The sequence below is a fragment of the Orcinus orca genome, chromosome 20 (genome assembly GCF_937001465.1).
Source record: "Orcinus orca chromosome 20, mOrcOrc1.1, whole genome shotgun sequence".
Lineage (NCBI taxonomy): Eukaryota > Metazoa > Chordata > Mammalia > Artiodactyla > Delphinidae > Orcinus > Orcinus orca.
The window spans coordinates 17925675-17939322 of NC_064578.1; the positions used below are offsets into that span (position 1 = coordinate 17925675).

The following is a 13648-nucleotide window of genomic DNA, read 5'->3' on the forward strand; positions in this document are numbered from 1 at the left end:
TGCAGGTGGTCCCCATTGGTATGGGCCACACTGGTTATTTACAGTCAGCACTCACTCAGTGGTTAGCACTGGAGACCTACCAGCTGCAAATAGTTTGACTTATTATTATAGGCCCTAAAGACCAGAGTCCATTTTTCAGATGAGACGCAGGTCCCGAGTGAGAGAGTGACATAACATCCAGCCCTGTCACACAGCCCAGGCTCGTTCCTTCCAAGTCACTCAGGGGCTGGTGGCGGGTTCCATCACCAAGGGAATCCAGATCCACCCGCAGAGACGAGGCTTGGCTAGGAAAGGCTGCTTTTGCTCCTCCGCTCCCTCCAAAAATCTCAGGGGAGGAAGGCCAGCCTGCACAGTGGCTCCTTGGTTTTATTATTAGTCTCAGCTGAAGATAGGGTTTCAGGCTTTATTCAGGCTTCTCAGAGAGGCATTTAAGATAAGGGGCAGCAGGTGTTTGCTGGCTGAGACACCTAATCCTCCCCGCACAACCTTAGCAGCAGTAGCAGCAGGGCCCTGGTAGAGGGGAAGCTGAGGCTGCGGGAGCCAGATGCTGCAGCTTGAGGGAGAGGCAGGAGGTGCTGTGACCGTGGGCTCAGGTGCTACGGACCAAGGAGCTTTCTTAGCAGACTCAGTTCCCTTTAAACTTCCCCAGCCAGGGCCTGAGGCTTCAGGACACCCACGGCCTCACGCTTCAGAGCCTTGGTCTTAAACTCACGGGTGCATCAGAATCACCTGGAAGGCTTGTTAGACAAGATTGCAGGGTCCTGCTTGCAGAGTTTCTGATTCGGCAGGCGATGCCGACGCTGCTGGCCCAGGAACCGCGCTTGGAGTACCATTGCTTTAAAGAATCAGTCACTCCTGCAGGAAGGACACATTGATTTCAACTTCAGCGACATTTTCAGCTTCACTTCGGATTCTTTTCTTCTGGTTCATTGCAAAGACAAATTTAAAACTTCGCTTTAACAAAGACACACATGGAATCCCTGCTGCCTCTTCATCCTTATTCCTGCATCTGTGCCCTGGTGTTGTCAGGAATGTTCCAATTTCATTGACATCCTGGGTGAGTTCTCTAATTTTCTGTCTGGCTTGATTTTGATGATGATCAGGCATCATTTAAAAAAAACACAATGAGGCCATTCTTTAAAGGAGGAAGATCCCCTCAGAGGGTGACTGTGAGGATTTGTTTAGAGGAAGTAATTGAAGTTAAGGGCTGTTTGGGTCTAAAAAGTACTGAATAAATGGTAGCTGTTACCAATGAACACAGATAGCGCTTACCATGTGCCAGATGTTAATTCACTTAATCTCCATGAAAACTCCCCATTTTATACATGAAAAATCTGAGGCAGGTAGAGGTTAAGGGACTTGCTGGGAAGGAGCGGAGCCAGATTCTCCCCAATCCCTGCCTTTCGACACAGAGCCCACAGAACAGGAGAGGAAATCTTCACGTACTGCACCACGTATGTGTGCAGCCACTGGTCCAGAAAAGACATCGCCTGCAGCCCTGGTGCCGCTAAGCCCAGGGGTAAGCAAGTTAACGGTTCTCACACAGAGTTAGCAGTTCTGAATCTGTAGGGAGGACAGCAGAAGGTTTGCCCCTACCTGGGCCTGTCAACAGATCCTGAGCTTCCTCTACCATCAGGAGGAAGCTGGGGGGAAGCCCGCAGGGCTAAAAGCATTTTCTCCCCCTTGCACAACTCTCAAAGTTCTTGAAAACCACTGAATTGTACACTTTAAATGGGTAAATGATATGGTGTGTGAATTATACGTCAATAAACTGCTATTAAAAAGAAGTTCACTCCCCTGGCACCTCTGGGAAAAGTTCCTTTAATAAAAAATTCTAGTACATTTACAGCATTGTCATCACCCTTCCTCTACAGCACTCGATAGGGAAAGTAAAAAATAAAGGACCACCTAAACACGCTCGGTATAAAAACGCAGTAATCCATTCAAACAGGAGGCCTCGGGGTCCAGACATCAGAGAGAAATGCAACGCGTGAGGGCACATGAGCCAGGCAGCTCTGGCCTGGGCTTCTGGAGGACCCCAGGGGCGGCTGAGGACCTGGTTCTAACTTTTTGAAAATAGCATTAAAAAAAAAAAAAAATCCAGATTGCAATAAGAGGCCTCTTTCTAAGGAGGAGGGTCCATTCCAGAGAGAACGTCAACATGGGGGAGTCAGAGTCAGTCCAGGCCCGGTACACAGGGCTGAGCATCTTACGGCAGGGGAGAGACTCCCGGAAATTCAGCAGCCCTGGCCGAGGCTAAGAGGTTTTCACTGTTGAAATCAAACTGCCCGGGTCCCTCCATGCTGAAAGGCTTAGAAACCTGCCCCTTTAACGTCACGCCTCTTCCCTCCAAGTTGCTAAGGCTACTTCTCAACAAGCTTCGAAGTCCCTGGCCGAGGTGGGGACGGAGACCCCTTGGAGATGCAGCTGCGGGCCTGGTGTTTAGGCCCCCGGCGCTGCAGGCAGGGAGGCCTAGTCGTCCTGACCCCCGCCATACATGTCTGCCAGCTTCTTGAAGCGGCTGCCCCATTCATTCAGATAGTCGTAGTCTTGGTCCTGGTCGGAAGCAGAGGAGGTGAGCGAACTCAGGGAGGCGGCATCGGAGCCGCTGCCCTCATAGTCGAACACCAACAGGGAGTCATAGGGTGGGGCCGTGGGGTCCGTGTTGGCCGCCTTCAGGTTCTGGGGGACAGAGAGCAGGGGGTTAGGAGCTGCGGGATCAGACACCTGGCAGCTGTGAGAGCCCCGGCAAGTTAACTGAGCCTGCATTTCTCCATCTGCGAAGCCAGCTCTCCCCTCCTTTAAGGTTTTGAAGGTTGAAAATGAAATAATGCACATAAATCCTCAGCACAGGGCCCAGCCTGGAGCGAGCGCTCAGTGTGACAGGCCAGCAGTTCAGGGTGGGGGCTCTGAAATCAGACTGCACACACGATGTGTAAACTTAACCTCTCCGTGCCATTTTTTCCCCCCTCATCTCTAAAATGGGAAGACTTCTTATAGTTTTAGAGGAATAAATGAATATACGTAAATATAAAAGCACTTATTAGCATAGTACCCGGCATATAGTGGAACACTATTTCCTCATTTGTGAAATGAGGAAGACAACAGGTTTCCTACTCTGCAGAGTTGATGCAGGCAGGCATTAATTGAGACAGTATCTGCAAACTGTCCAACACAGATATTCCGGAAACTGTCTTCATCTAACTGGAGGGAAAATCTCCTGGTTATTTGGCTCCAAGGCAAAGTTGCCCTGAGCAACTTTCCCCAGCCACTTCTGTTTTTGCACAGGATTCTCAAATATGCTCAGGCTAAAGAACAGAGTCTGACCACCAGGCTATTTCTAGAAAGCAAGAAAGGTAAGAAGGGTTCAAGCCAAAGTGAGGTATCCTGACCACCCATTGAGCTCTGTGCCCACTGCTGCTTCCTTGAACTCCCCAAATCCATCCATCCTCCCCTCCTTCCTTCTTTCCTCCCTCCCCTCCCATCTCTCCCTCCTCCTTCCCTCCCTCGTATTAAAAACCTCCTTTAACTGACTGCTATCAAGGTACCAGGCTGTGCTAGGCTCATATCACTCATCTTCTATGTACCTAGGTTGTGGTTCTCACAACCCTGGCTATATATCTGATTTCTTTGGGGAACTAAAAAAACATCAGAGCCTAAAAAAAATGAATGTCTGGGTCCCAGGCACTGATATTTTTCAAAATTCCTCAGATAAATCAAATATGTGACCAGAATTGAGAATATCAGATACACTTAGCTATTAGCAACAGTAGCTATCATTACCTAATACATGTTAGGTACCAGGCCAGAGGTTCCCAAACTTAAATTATCTGGGAATCTTTAAAAGAATTCTGAAGCTCCAGTCACATCCGGATCAACTGAATCACAGTCTCAGGGGGTGAGTCAGAGGCTCCGTTTTTGATGTTCCCTGTGCTAGCACGGTTCCAAGTGATCCTGCATCCAACCCCTAAAGCACCCTACGACAGAGGACACCAACTCTGCTCCAGATTGGAATCACCTGAGATCTTTAAAAATTCAAATCCAGGGAGTCTGGCTCCAGAGTTTTCTCCTGACAACCACTACATTTGCTGAATAAAAAAATAATTCCTAACCTATTCTTAACCACTCTGAAACTTAGGGTTTTATGGAGGAGGAACAGAAGCTCAGAAGTTACTCAAATATGCCAGAGGTCACACGGCAGGTTGGAGGTAGAGTCAGGATTTGAACCCAGAGCCAAGACTCCAAGCCCGTCTGTGCTCGTGCTGCTGATGCTTGAATAAAGGGCTGCCCTAGGATGGCCCCCCATGCCTCACCTCGATGATGAAGTTGCCAATTTCATCTGGGTTGGCTGGCCGTGGACGGTATGCGGGTGTGGGGATGAAGGTTGGCACCACATCGTTGCGGAGAACCAACTCAGGCCGGGCCTCCAGGCCCCGGTGGAGTTGGGTGATGTCATAGTCCTTCATGAAAGGGGAAGGTCATGGGATGGAGAAGGACCCTTCCACTCCCCCCGTTTACATTTCACCCTAGTTCCGTACCATTTGGATGTTCTGGTTCATGGGTAGGTCTTAGAAGACAGATAATGTCAGAGATCTCTGAAAGCCCTAGTTTCCAAACCCCCTCCTCCCCAGTTAAGCACAGGTTCAAGGTCAAGGTGGCTGGGGCCAAAGAGACTAGAGCCATGGACCAGACACCCTCTCAGAAGACAGATGCTTCAGACCAGGGTCTGGTTGACGCAGCTGACATGGTTAATTGGTTGACCCAACCATCCCTGCCAGTGGCTGTGGGGGCCATCCACCTCCCGACCCCCAGACCCCCCAGTGCCCCACCTGGTCCTCCTCGCCACCCCCCTCTTCGCCGTAGTAGAAGACGTTGTCACGGGTGTCGTCTTCTGGGAGCAGAAGGGGCTCCTTGATCTTCCGTTTCTTTCTCACCAAAAACAGGAGCACCAGCAGGAGGACTGCAAGAGATGGGGAGTGTGAATATTCACCCCCCAGCAACCACACGGCTGGCCAGGACCCACAAACCCCCAGAGCCCCATCTAATTCTAGACCCCTCTATTCAGTTGCCAGAGTTTAACACACTTCAGTGGCCCCCTTGCACCTAGGAAAATCCCTGACTCCCATCAAGCCTACAGGACTGGCCCCTGCCTGTCTCCAAGCCTCCCTGCCACCCAAGTCTAGTCACATTGGCCTCCTCGGGGTTCCTCAAATATACCCAGCAGTCTCCCACTTCAGAACCTTCAACCAGGCTCGTGCCTCACCTGGAACACTCTCTATGCCTATGCATGGCTCTCACCCTTGAGCTCTCAGCTTAAAATCACCTCTTCCTACTGGCATTCTGACTTCATTCCCCCACCTGTAATTCTGTTTCATTTTACTGTCAGTCTTCCCATATTGGTGGTACTGGTCCTTAAGGAAACCCTCCTTTGTGGGGATGGGAATCTCCCAGCAGATGTTACTTTTCAACATGACTCTTTTTCAGTCACTAGGTGTCCTCTAATAACCATAGACTTTAAGTTAAGAGCAAGACAGTGTGGGCTTCCCTGGTGGTGCAGCGGTTGTGGGTCCGCCTGCTGATGCAGGGGACACGGGTTCATGCCCCGGTCCGGGAAGATCCCACGTGCTGCGGAGCGGCTGGGCCCATGAGCCATGGCCACTGGGCCTGCGCGTCTGGAGCCTGTGCTCCGCAACGGGAGAGGCCACAGCAGTGAGAGGCCCGTGTACCGCAAAAAAAAAAAAAAAAAGCAAGACAGTGCAACTTTGATATAACGCAGTAATGTGAACTTAGGTGCAAATGCTATTTTGGCATTTTAAGAGAGGGACTAGGTTTTAGTAATATGGTTTGAAAGGCTGACAGTCTATTTGGACACAGTGGGGACTGGCCAGCTAGTGCCTAGTTGCTCGCCTTACCCCCAGTTAATCCCATATGAGGAGGGTACCCCCTGGCCCTCTCTATGGCTGTTTAATGTAAGAGGGTAGAGCCACTGTTTAGCTTTATCCCTTTTTTTGCCTGCCGGTGGAACCACTGTCTCCCTCTGGCCAGACAAAACTGACCTAGCCTTCTTTGGGAGCCCATGGGTTCTCACCTCCTTACCCAACTTTTTTTTAATCCATAGCAACACCTATTTCTCTGCCAGATTATTTGTCGTCTGCTCGCTGCACTGGAAAGTAAGCTCCATGAAGGCAGGGACTGGTCTGTTTTGTTAAGAGTTGTACCCTCAGCGCCTAACAGTGCTCGCTACACAGTATGATGACTAACTGAAGCTTGCTCTTGTATTCATATGTGATTGAATGCATGTTTTCTGTGTAAGGACAATTCAGAGAGTGAAGAAAGCAAATGTGATAGGTTCTACCTTTAGAGCAAAGAAATTCGTTTTTAACTAAACATTTCTGCTCACTAGACCAATGGCTCTCAAGCTCTAACATGCATCAGAATCCCCTGAAGGGCTTGTTAAAACACAGATTACCGGGTCTTACCCCTAAGCTTCTGAATCAGTAGGTCAGGAGTGGGCCAGAGAATTAGCCTTTCTAACAAATTCCTGGTGATGCTAACGCTGTTGGTTGGAGACCACGACTTCAGAACCACCGCTCTAGCCACTAGATGATCTGACAGCAGGGTCGAGTCTGCTCCCCAATGCATCCCCAAAGCCTGGCACCTTCCAGAACCTCCATAAACATCTATGGATTGAATGACACTCTGGGAATTAAGAGTTTAAGGAACAGTTGCACAATGTTGGTGGCCCCTTAGTCCGTGAAGTTCAGGGTAGAATCAGGTCTTCTAACTATCCTGTCCTCAGAAGGGGAAGGGTGCCGGCACTCACACAGCAGAGCCAGGACAGCACCCAGGATGGGGAGGAGGAAACTCCCCTTCCAGCGTTCGGGGCAGGTCTCCACATGGCCGTGGCAGTCGCACACGGTGGCCCTGATCACCGTCAGCTGTTCCTTGTTGCCGTGGTCGGACAGAGAAAGGTGCACGTCGTATGTGTCTTGCTTCAGGAACTTCTTCAGGAACAAGGCCACTGTGTCTCCTGGAGTGGACAGATAATTATCCATCTCAGGAGACCACAAATGGTGGGAACCGAGCACACCATGACGGAGGTTTGAGGAGGCAGCCTCTGCATCTGGGCAACAGGAAGCAATATCCCCAAAGCACATTATACCAAGTGTTAAAAACTGATATTCGGCCAAAGCCAAATTTACCACTGTGGAAAGGATTATTTGGATAGAAGAATAAATTCATCACTTTATTTAAAATGAATCAATAATCACAGCATTTTTTAAATACGATGTTTTTAAAAAGTCATGGCATGTAGAGCCAATAATTTCTCAGTACCATTAGCTGCTAGATTATTCCTTGCCGCAAAACAAACAAACATTGTTCTTCCTAAAAGATAGCTAACCCAATCTTTTAATATTTACATTAACTGGCCACCTGCTTTCCTATTTGAAAATTCACTACCATTTATTATTGCAGCATTTTGCTCTTGCAATAGTAAATATAATGTTTACACCTCAACTGTATGATAGAATTTCAGTATCCGAAACACGGATATTCTGAGTGAGCATCAATTATTAATAAATCCAAAATGCATATGACTTGGTGATGTAACTGATGTTGTTAAGCAGATCAGAGAGGGTGCTAACCTGTGTTATCCCAGCATTAGTGACTGCACACAAGTTCAGAGATGCCGGCAGTGAGGCTGCAATGGGCACTGTGCTAACCAGCCTTCAAAGGCCCGGGGTGGGCAGCAGGCAGCCACAGAGCAGAAGCCAAGCCTCAGTGCGGCCTGCACGACGGGTACCACTCTGGGGAGGGTGTGCAGCACTCCTGGAGTGGGGAGGGGGGCTGTGTTTGCGGGTGAGAAATACAGAGTCAGAGGCCTCTCTGAAGAAAGGCCTTTCGTTTAGACCCAAGTTTCTCAAAGAGGGCACTATTAGCTTGGATGGAACTATTCTTCATCATGAGGAACCTTCCCGAGCATTCAAGTCCTCACCACTAAATGTCAGTAGTGTCCCCCCATCACTGGGACATTCAAAACCAACCCCACGTTTCTAGCCCACCCACCTTCAGGCTTGCTGGCCTATTTCAGCAGTGACCTCAAGCCATTTTCAGTTCAAAGGCTCTGCATGCTTGCTGGGACCCTCTTAGTTAAAAGGCCAGAAGGGAGAATTCACCCTGTTGCCATTCGGCAGTGGCAGGCAGAGAGAGTTCTGTAGGCTGAATGTTTGGTCTACCAAGTGGAGAGGCTAACATGGGGTATTTCACCCAAACATCCCTCCTGCTATCCTGTTCCCACGCTGGAGGGCTGAGTTCTCAGCTGATGATGGTGCTGGTGGCGGTGTCAGTGACTAAACTGACACTTACTATGTGCCAAGCCCAACTCTGATACCCACCCCAACTTTAAGAGGCAGGTTCTGTTATCCTCATTTTACAAATGCAGACATTGAAGCTTAGGGAGGTCAAGTAAGCAGCCCAAGGTCACACAGGTGTAGAGTTTGGATTAACTCCTCTGACAAAAAAACACAGTCAGATAGAACAACTAAGTCAAAACCAAGAACCGGGTATCAATGCTAGTATCAGGTGTTGGCACCACTGAGCTTTGGGCCTAATGCTCACACTTGACAGAGTCAGATCTGTGATTGTTTGGGAAACAGTGGTGGTGAAGATGGCCACTGACGTCTACCGAGCACTGATATACCAGACAAGATGCCTTTCAGGCACTCATTTAATCTTCACAGTGATTGTATGGAGGTAGGTACTATCATGGCAGCATTCTACAAGTAGGGAAACTGCAGAACAGTGAGGTTCAGTAACTTGCCCACAGCCACGAACCTCGTAAATGGAAGGGCTGGATCTTGAACCAAGGCATTCTGGCTCCAGAGTCTACGCTCTGTAAACGATACAGTCAGGGCGGGGGAAAACTGGCTTCTAGGCCACAAGGTGGTGACAGGAGACCAACTTGGGTTCCCTCAAGGAAAGGTGCTGGATAAACATCCCCAAATCACGGGAATCATAAAAATGAGACAAGATGTGTGTCTGAAGCAGGTCTCCCCAGTCCTTTCTGGGCGGGGCTCAGCAGCAGTAATAGGTACCAGGCATTTTGTTACTTCGGGGCAGAACCTGAATGTTCTGGCTCCCCATTCCCCTCCTGGGGGACTCTAGCCCCAAGAGGAAGAGGAAGATGCTTTAAACCAGAGTGAGCAGGGTTCCTCCAGGGGCCTTACTGGCACTTGGGCCTGGATGCCTCTTTCTCACACACCTGGGTCCTTGCCCACTTGATGCCAGCAAGTCCTTTCTCCAGTCCTGTGACAACTGAAAAACCACTCAAGGCTGAGGAGCTCCAGGGGGATGGGAAAGAGGAAGGACAGGGAGGTGGCTGGGAGCAGGGATGTGGGGGTGAGGGACCCCAGCTTCAATTTCTGCTCCACTGCTTATCCACACTGTGCCCTTGGGCACACTATTTAACCTCTCTGAGCCTCATTCTCATCTGTAAATAGGGATAAAAATACTGATCACAGAGGATGGTAGAAATATTAAATATGGAAAAGTACAAAAAGCATCTTGCATATCGCCAGGGTTTGATAAATGGTAAGCTGCAAAGCATCCTGGTATGGCAGACTGCCTGCATTCCAATCCTGGGGCCGTCATTTTCTAACCATAATGCCCTTGGCAATATATTTAAGCTTCTGTAAGCCTTGGTTTCCCCATCTGTAAAATGGGTGCACATGCATGTATGTGTGAGATAACAGTACCTTCTTTACAGGGTTGTTGTGAGGTTTAAGTAGCCGAATCTACTTAAAGCACACATAGCACACAGCACCTAGCACACAGCACCTAGCACACAGCACCTAGCACACAGCAAGCATGCTCAGGCATGTTAGCTGTTATCCCCATGCTGGAGTTCTGACTCCCTCATTATGTGAGAGTGAGAAAGGCACATCCCATGTCTCTGGGCCTGTTTTTCCAATTGTACAGGCAGGTGGTTGAGCTAGAACGGTGTTTAAGGGCTCCTGTGGAATTCCAAAGGCTTACACTAAGTTAATAAGCAGCATTTAACTGACATTCTTGAGGAGACTGGTAATTCGGTGACCCACAACACACTGAGGCAAGAAGGTGTGTTGGGTCTTGGTAGGGGGCAGACACCCATCTGCCACCACCACTCAGTTACCTTTCTCATTGACCTCTGCCGTCCAGTAGATGTCCGAGTCGTGTGTGAGCCGGGCCCGGAAAGGGGAGGTGTGGGGGGACAGGTCCTTGTCTGTGATGTTCAGCACCTGAGGCAAAGGGCTTTGGTTGCAGATGGTGATCTGACGGGGCTCAGGGACCGGGCCATGGTCGTTGACATCCATCAGTGTTAGCAGGAGGGTCCCCGTGCCAGTGGTGGGAGGGCTCCCTGTTTGTAATCACACACATGATCTCTTTTCAGCATGTGCCCTTGGTTGGGTTGATGAATCAATGTTAAGCTCTCCCAGGACCTACCCAATCAGCCTCAGGAGGGTCCTATTTACTATCTAACTGTAACCTTTCAAGAGCCTCTGAACACTAGCTTCATTATAGATCAAACCAGTGATGACAAATGCATGGCAAACATACCATCATTCTCATTTTGTGTCCATGGCAGACATTACTAACTGATCACAGCACAGTTGCAGCCACTTCATCCAGACAGCCACTACCAATCTATTACAAAGAGAAACCTATTGGCCACCTCAGGGTTGATGCAGTGTTTGCTGATCAGCTTCAGGGAAGTTTTGCTTCCCAGCCCTGCAGTAACCTCTTGCCTGCCTCCAGGCCTTGGTTCAGTATGTGTCAAATAGAGATGGTAATTACATCATCACCCCCAATCCTGTCATGGTGTGACATCACTAATCAATCATGACACTTTCCAGGCAGCCCTTTTCATCATTCATAAGGGGAAACCAACAGGCCAATTCAGGGCTCAGTGAACCACAAACTTAGGCTGAAAGGAGTCTTCAGGATACTTCCTAACTCCTGGGTCTTAGGGAACTTGAAACCAGCCAACCCTAGGACCACCCTTTAAAAGACCCCTCTGAGAGACCCCTTTGACCTCCCAGCTAGGATTGCTGACACCGCTTCCCCACACCACACTCTGTCTGTGGAAGGGACATGCGGTGTCCTTGGCTCCAAAGGTGCTCATGTGGAGGGGCTGGGAGGAAGCTCTCACCATCATCCGTGGCCAAGACCATGACTTCGTAGATGTTGGTCCTCACAAACTGCTCATCCTCACGGTCCAAGACCCCTGCAGCAGTGACCTGCCCACTGTCTGGGTCCATTGCTAGCCACCCTGCTGGGTCTCTCAGGATGTGGTAGCTGGAGCAGAAAAGTTGAGAAGAATCACACTCAGAATACTTAGAGTTCTGGAGTCATCATTCAAAGCCTCCTCATGCCAACAGGCAGAGGGTTTCATAGGACTCAGGGCTCCTAAGCAGGATTACGTGGAAAATGCATCTCACCCCCAAATGGGAGCCTGAGCAGAAGGTGGGGTCCCAGCAGGGACACATGAGAGGGAGCAGGAATACCTGTCCCGTGGACTTCAGCCACATGGAGGGTAGGAACGGAAGGCCCTGTACAGGGCTGACGTTCAAAATATTTAATAGTCTTTATGGCAATTAGAACAAACTCTGGCTATAATAAACAACCCATCCAACAGTACCCACGCATTTAGCTGAATTTAAGCCCAGCTCCTATGTACCTGATCTTCTGACTCCCGTTGTCGGGGTCCCGCGCGGTGTAGGTGCAGACAGCCTCGCCGATGGAGATGCCCTCCTGGACCTCGATGACTTTGGAGGGTGGGACGAACACAGGCGGCTCATTCACATCCTCCACGTGGACCACTATGGTGGCCGTGGAGGTTGGGAGCTTCACCACAAAGGGAGCCTCGTTGATCACTTCAACGTACAGGTTGTGCTGGTTTTTGGCCTCGAAATCCAAGCCCTGGGACAGAACAGGAAGGAGGACCTGAGCCGCCATTTTGTGAGGAGGCCCCATGCAGTGCTGTGATGCCAGAAGGGCCCACAATGGGGGGCTGGAGGCTCCCACCAGCAACAGTACTGCCCCTTCCCTACCCCATAGAGCCTCCTGCATTTCCTGAGTGGACATTCAGTGGGGCCTCTCAGACCACCACCCCAAAGGCAACTAGAGTAGTAAGCCCTAAGCCTAGAACTGGTTCCCTATGGGGTGATGACACCCCCTAGGGGGTGTTGTAGAAACTTGGAGGAAGCATTTCTAGGTGTCCTAATGACTGGGGATGCCACTGGCATTTACAGGCTGGGGCAGGGACACAAAGAACTGTCCCATATCCCATGTGACTTGCCAATATCACCATGGACATTCATGTATTTATGGGTGTGATGTTCTGTTTATATTTATAGTCTAGAACGTGTTTTACATACAAACCGAGTTTTTGGTGTGGTTTTAATTTATACTGAATTTTCCAGGAATGCAACTTCTGAGGGGAGCTTGTAATTTGATTTGTTCACGTCTTTCCCAAAGTTGTTTATTTGCTGTTCTGGAAAAACATCAATACCACTCGTGATATGAGTCACTAGAGTGACATATAGTATCTACTACATCTGGACGATGTGCAAGAAACTAACCGCTTCATTATGTTTTCTAGTGTACTTGTGCCCAAAGGTTTACATATGGAAATATTTTATTATCAGTAACTTTTCCTGTAAAATTCTCTTTTATTTTAGTTAGAGCATTCCATTTTTCTAGAAATTACATAAGTTAGAGAAGTTATATTATAAATGAAATTCATTTCACAGTGTGAAAGGGGTGTTACAAAGTTTTGGTTGCAAGGAGGGGACAGCCTTTAAAGTATTATATAAAGCCCCACTTCTCAAACTGGGCCATTCTTCATAATAAACCAGGAGGTAAAAGAAATCAAAGAAACATTGGACCCATCTTCTTGAAGCATCAATTTTATTAAAAGACTTTCTGAGAGGCAAGGGTATGCCTAACTACTAAGTAATTTAAAACATTTTACTATCCAAACACCTAGACACCTAGATGTGAATTACGGATTGAATGCAAAATTAGCAAGAATTCCAATAAAACAGAGACCCTCTGTGTAAGACTGATTGGGAGCAGCCACTGGACACTGGGATCTGGGAGGGGGGGGCCCCCACTGATCTGCCTCAATTAGATCAGCAACTCTGTTTTATGAATCTGTTTTATGAACTGGGTCCCTGGGTAAGGTTTAGTTTGAACAAAGGAATTCCCCAACCCAAGAGGAATGGGAGAGTGTTGCAAGCCACTGGCCTGGTACACTCCCTGGTGAGTGGTCCAAAGTATGTCTCCCAAGGCAGGTGGCACCCCCTAGTCCTGGAGGCTGCAGACCTGACTGTCCCAGGTGTGGCCCTTGTACAAAACCCAAACCGACTCACCTTCTTGGTTGTCAGGATACCCTGGTTGCTCTCAGGGTGGGTGGTGATGGTAAAATGGTCCCCGTTGTCACCTTCCACGATGCGGTAGGTAGCCTGCCATGCCGGTGAGTTGGGGGCATCCAGATCGGTCACTGTCAGCCTCTGCAGCTCGTGGCCCACTGCGTTCTCAGGCACATGGGCCTCGTACTGTCAGCGTGGGAAGCACAGCACAGTCAGAGCGGAGAGACTGACCACCT

At 49.2% G+C, this 13648-nt stretch overlaps 1 protein-coding gene across 10 annotated transcripts in view; it reads right to left on the bottom strand.

Annotated features, from left to right (window-relative positions):
• Positions 1 to 1805: 1805 nt before the first annotated feature.
• CDH3 (cadherin 3) overlaps positions 1806 to 13648 on the bottom strand; it is a 107715-nt gene continuing 95872 nt past the window's right edge. For all 10 annotated transcript variants that reach the window (XM_049703972.1, XM_049703971.1, XM_033434241.2 and 7 more), the window contains 8 exons: positions 13413 to 13598; positions 11717 to 11958; positions 11189 to 11334; positions 10172 to 10396; positions 6824 to 7030; positions 4830 to 4960; positions 4314 to 4460; positions 1806 to 2682 (listed from right to left, as the gene is read on the bottom strand). In XM_049703972.1, the coding sequence (XP_049559929.1) occupies positions 2473 to 2682; positions 4314 to 4460; positions 4830 to 4960; positions 6824 to 7030; positions 10172 to 10396; positions 11189 to 11334; positions 11717 to 11958; positions 13413 to 13598 (1494 nt within the window). In that variant the 3' untranslated portion in view covers positions 1806 to 2472. The remainder of the gene's footprint in view (positions 2683 to 4313; positions 4461 to 4829; positions 4961 to 6823; positions 7031 to 10171; positions 10397 to 11188; positions 11335 to 11716; positions 11959 to 13412; positions 13599 to 13648) is intronic.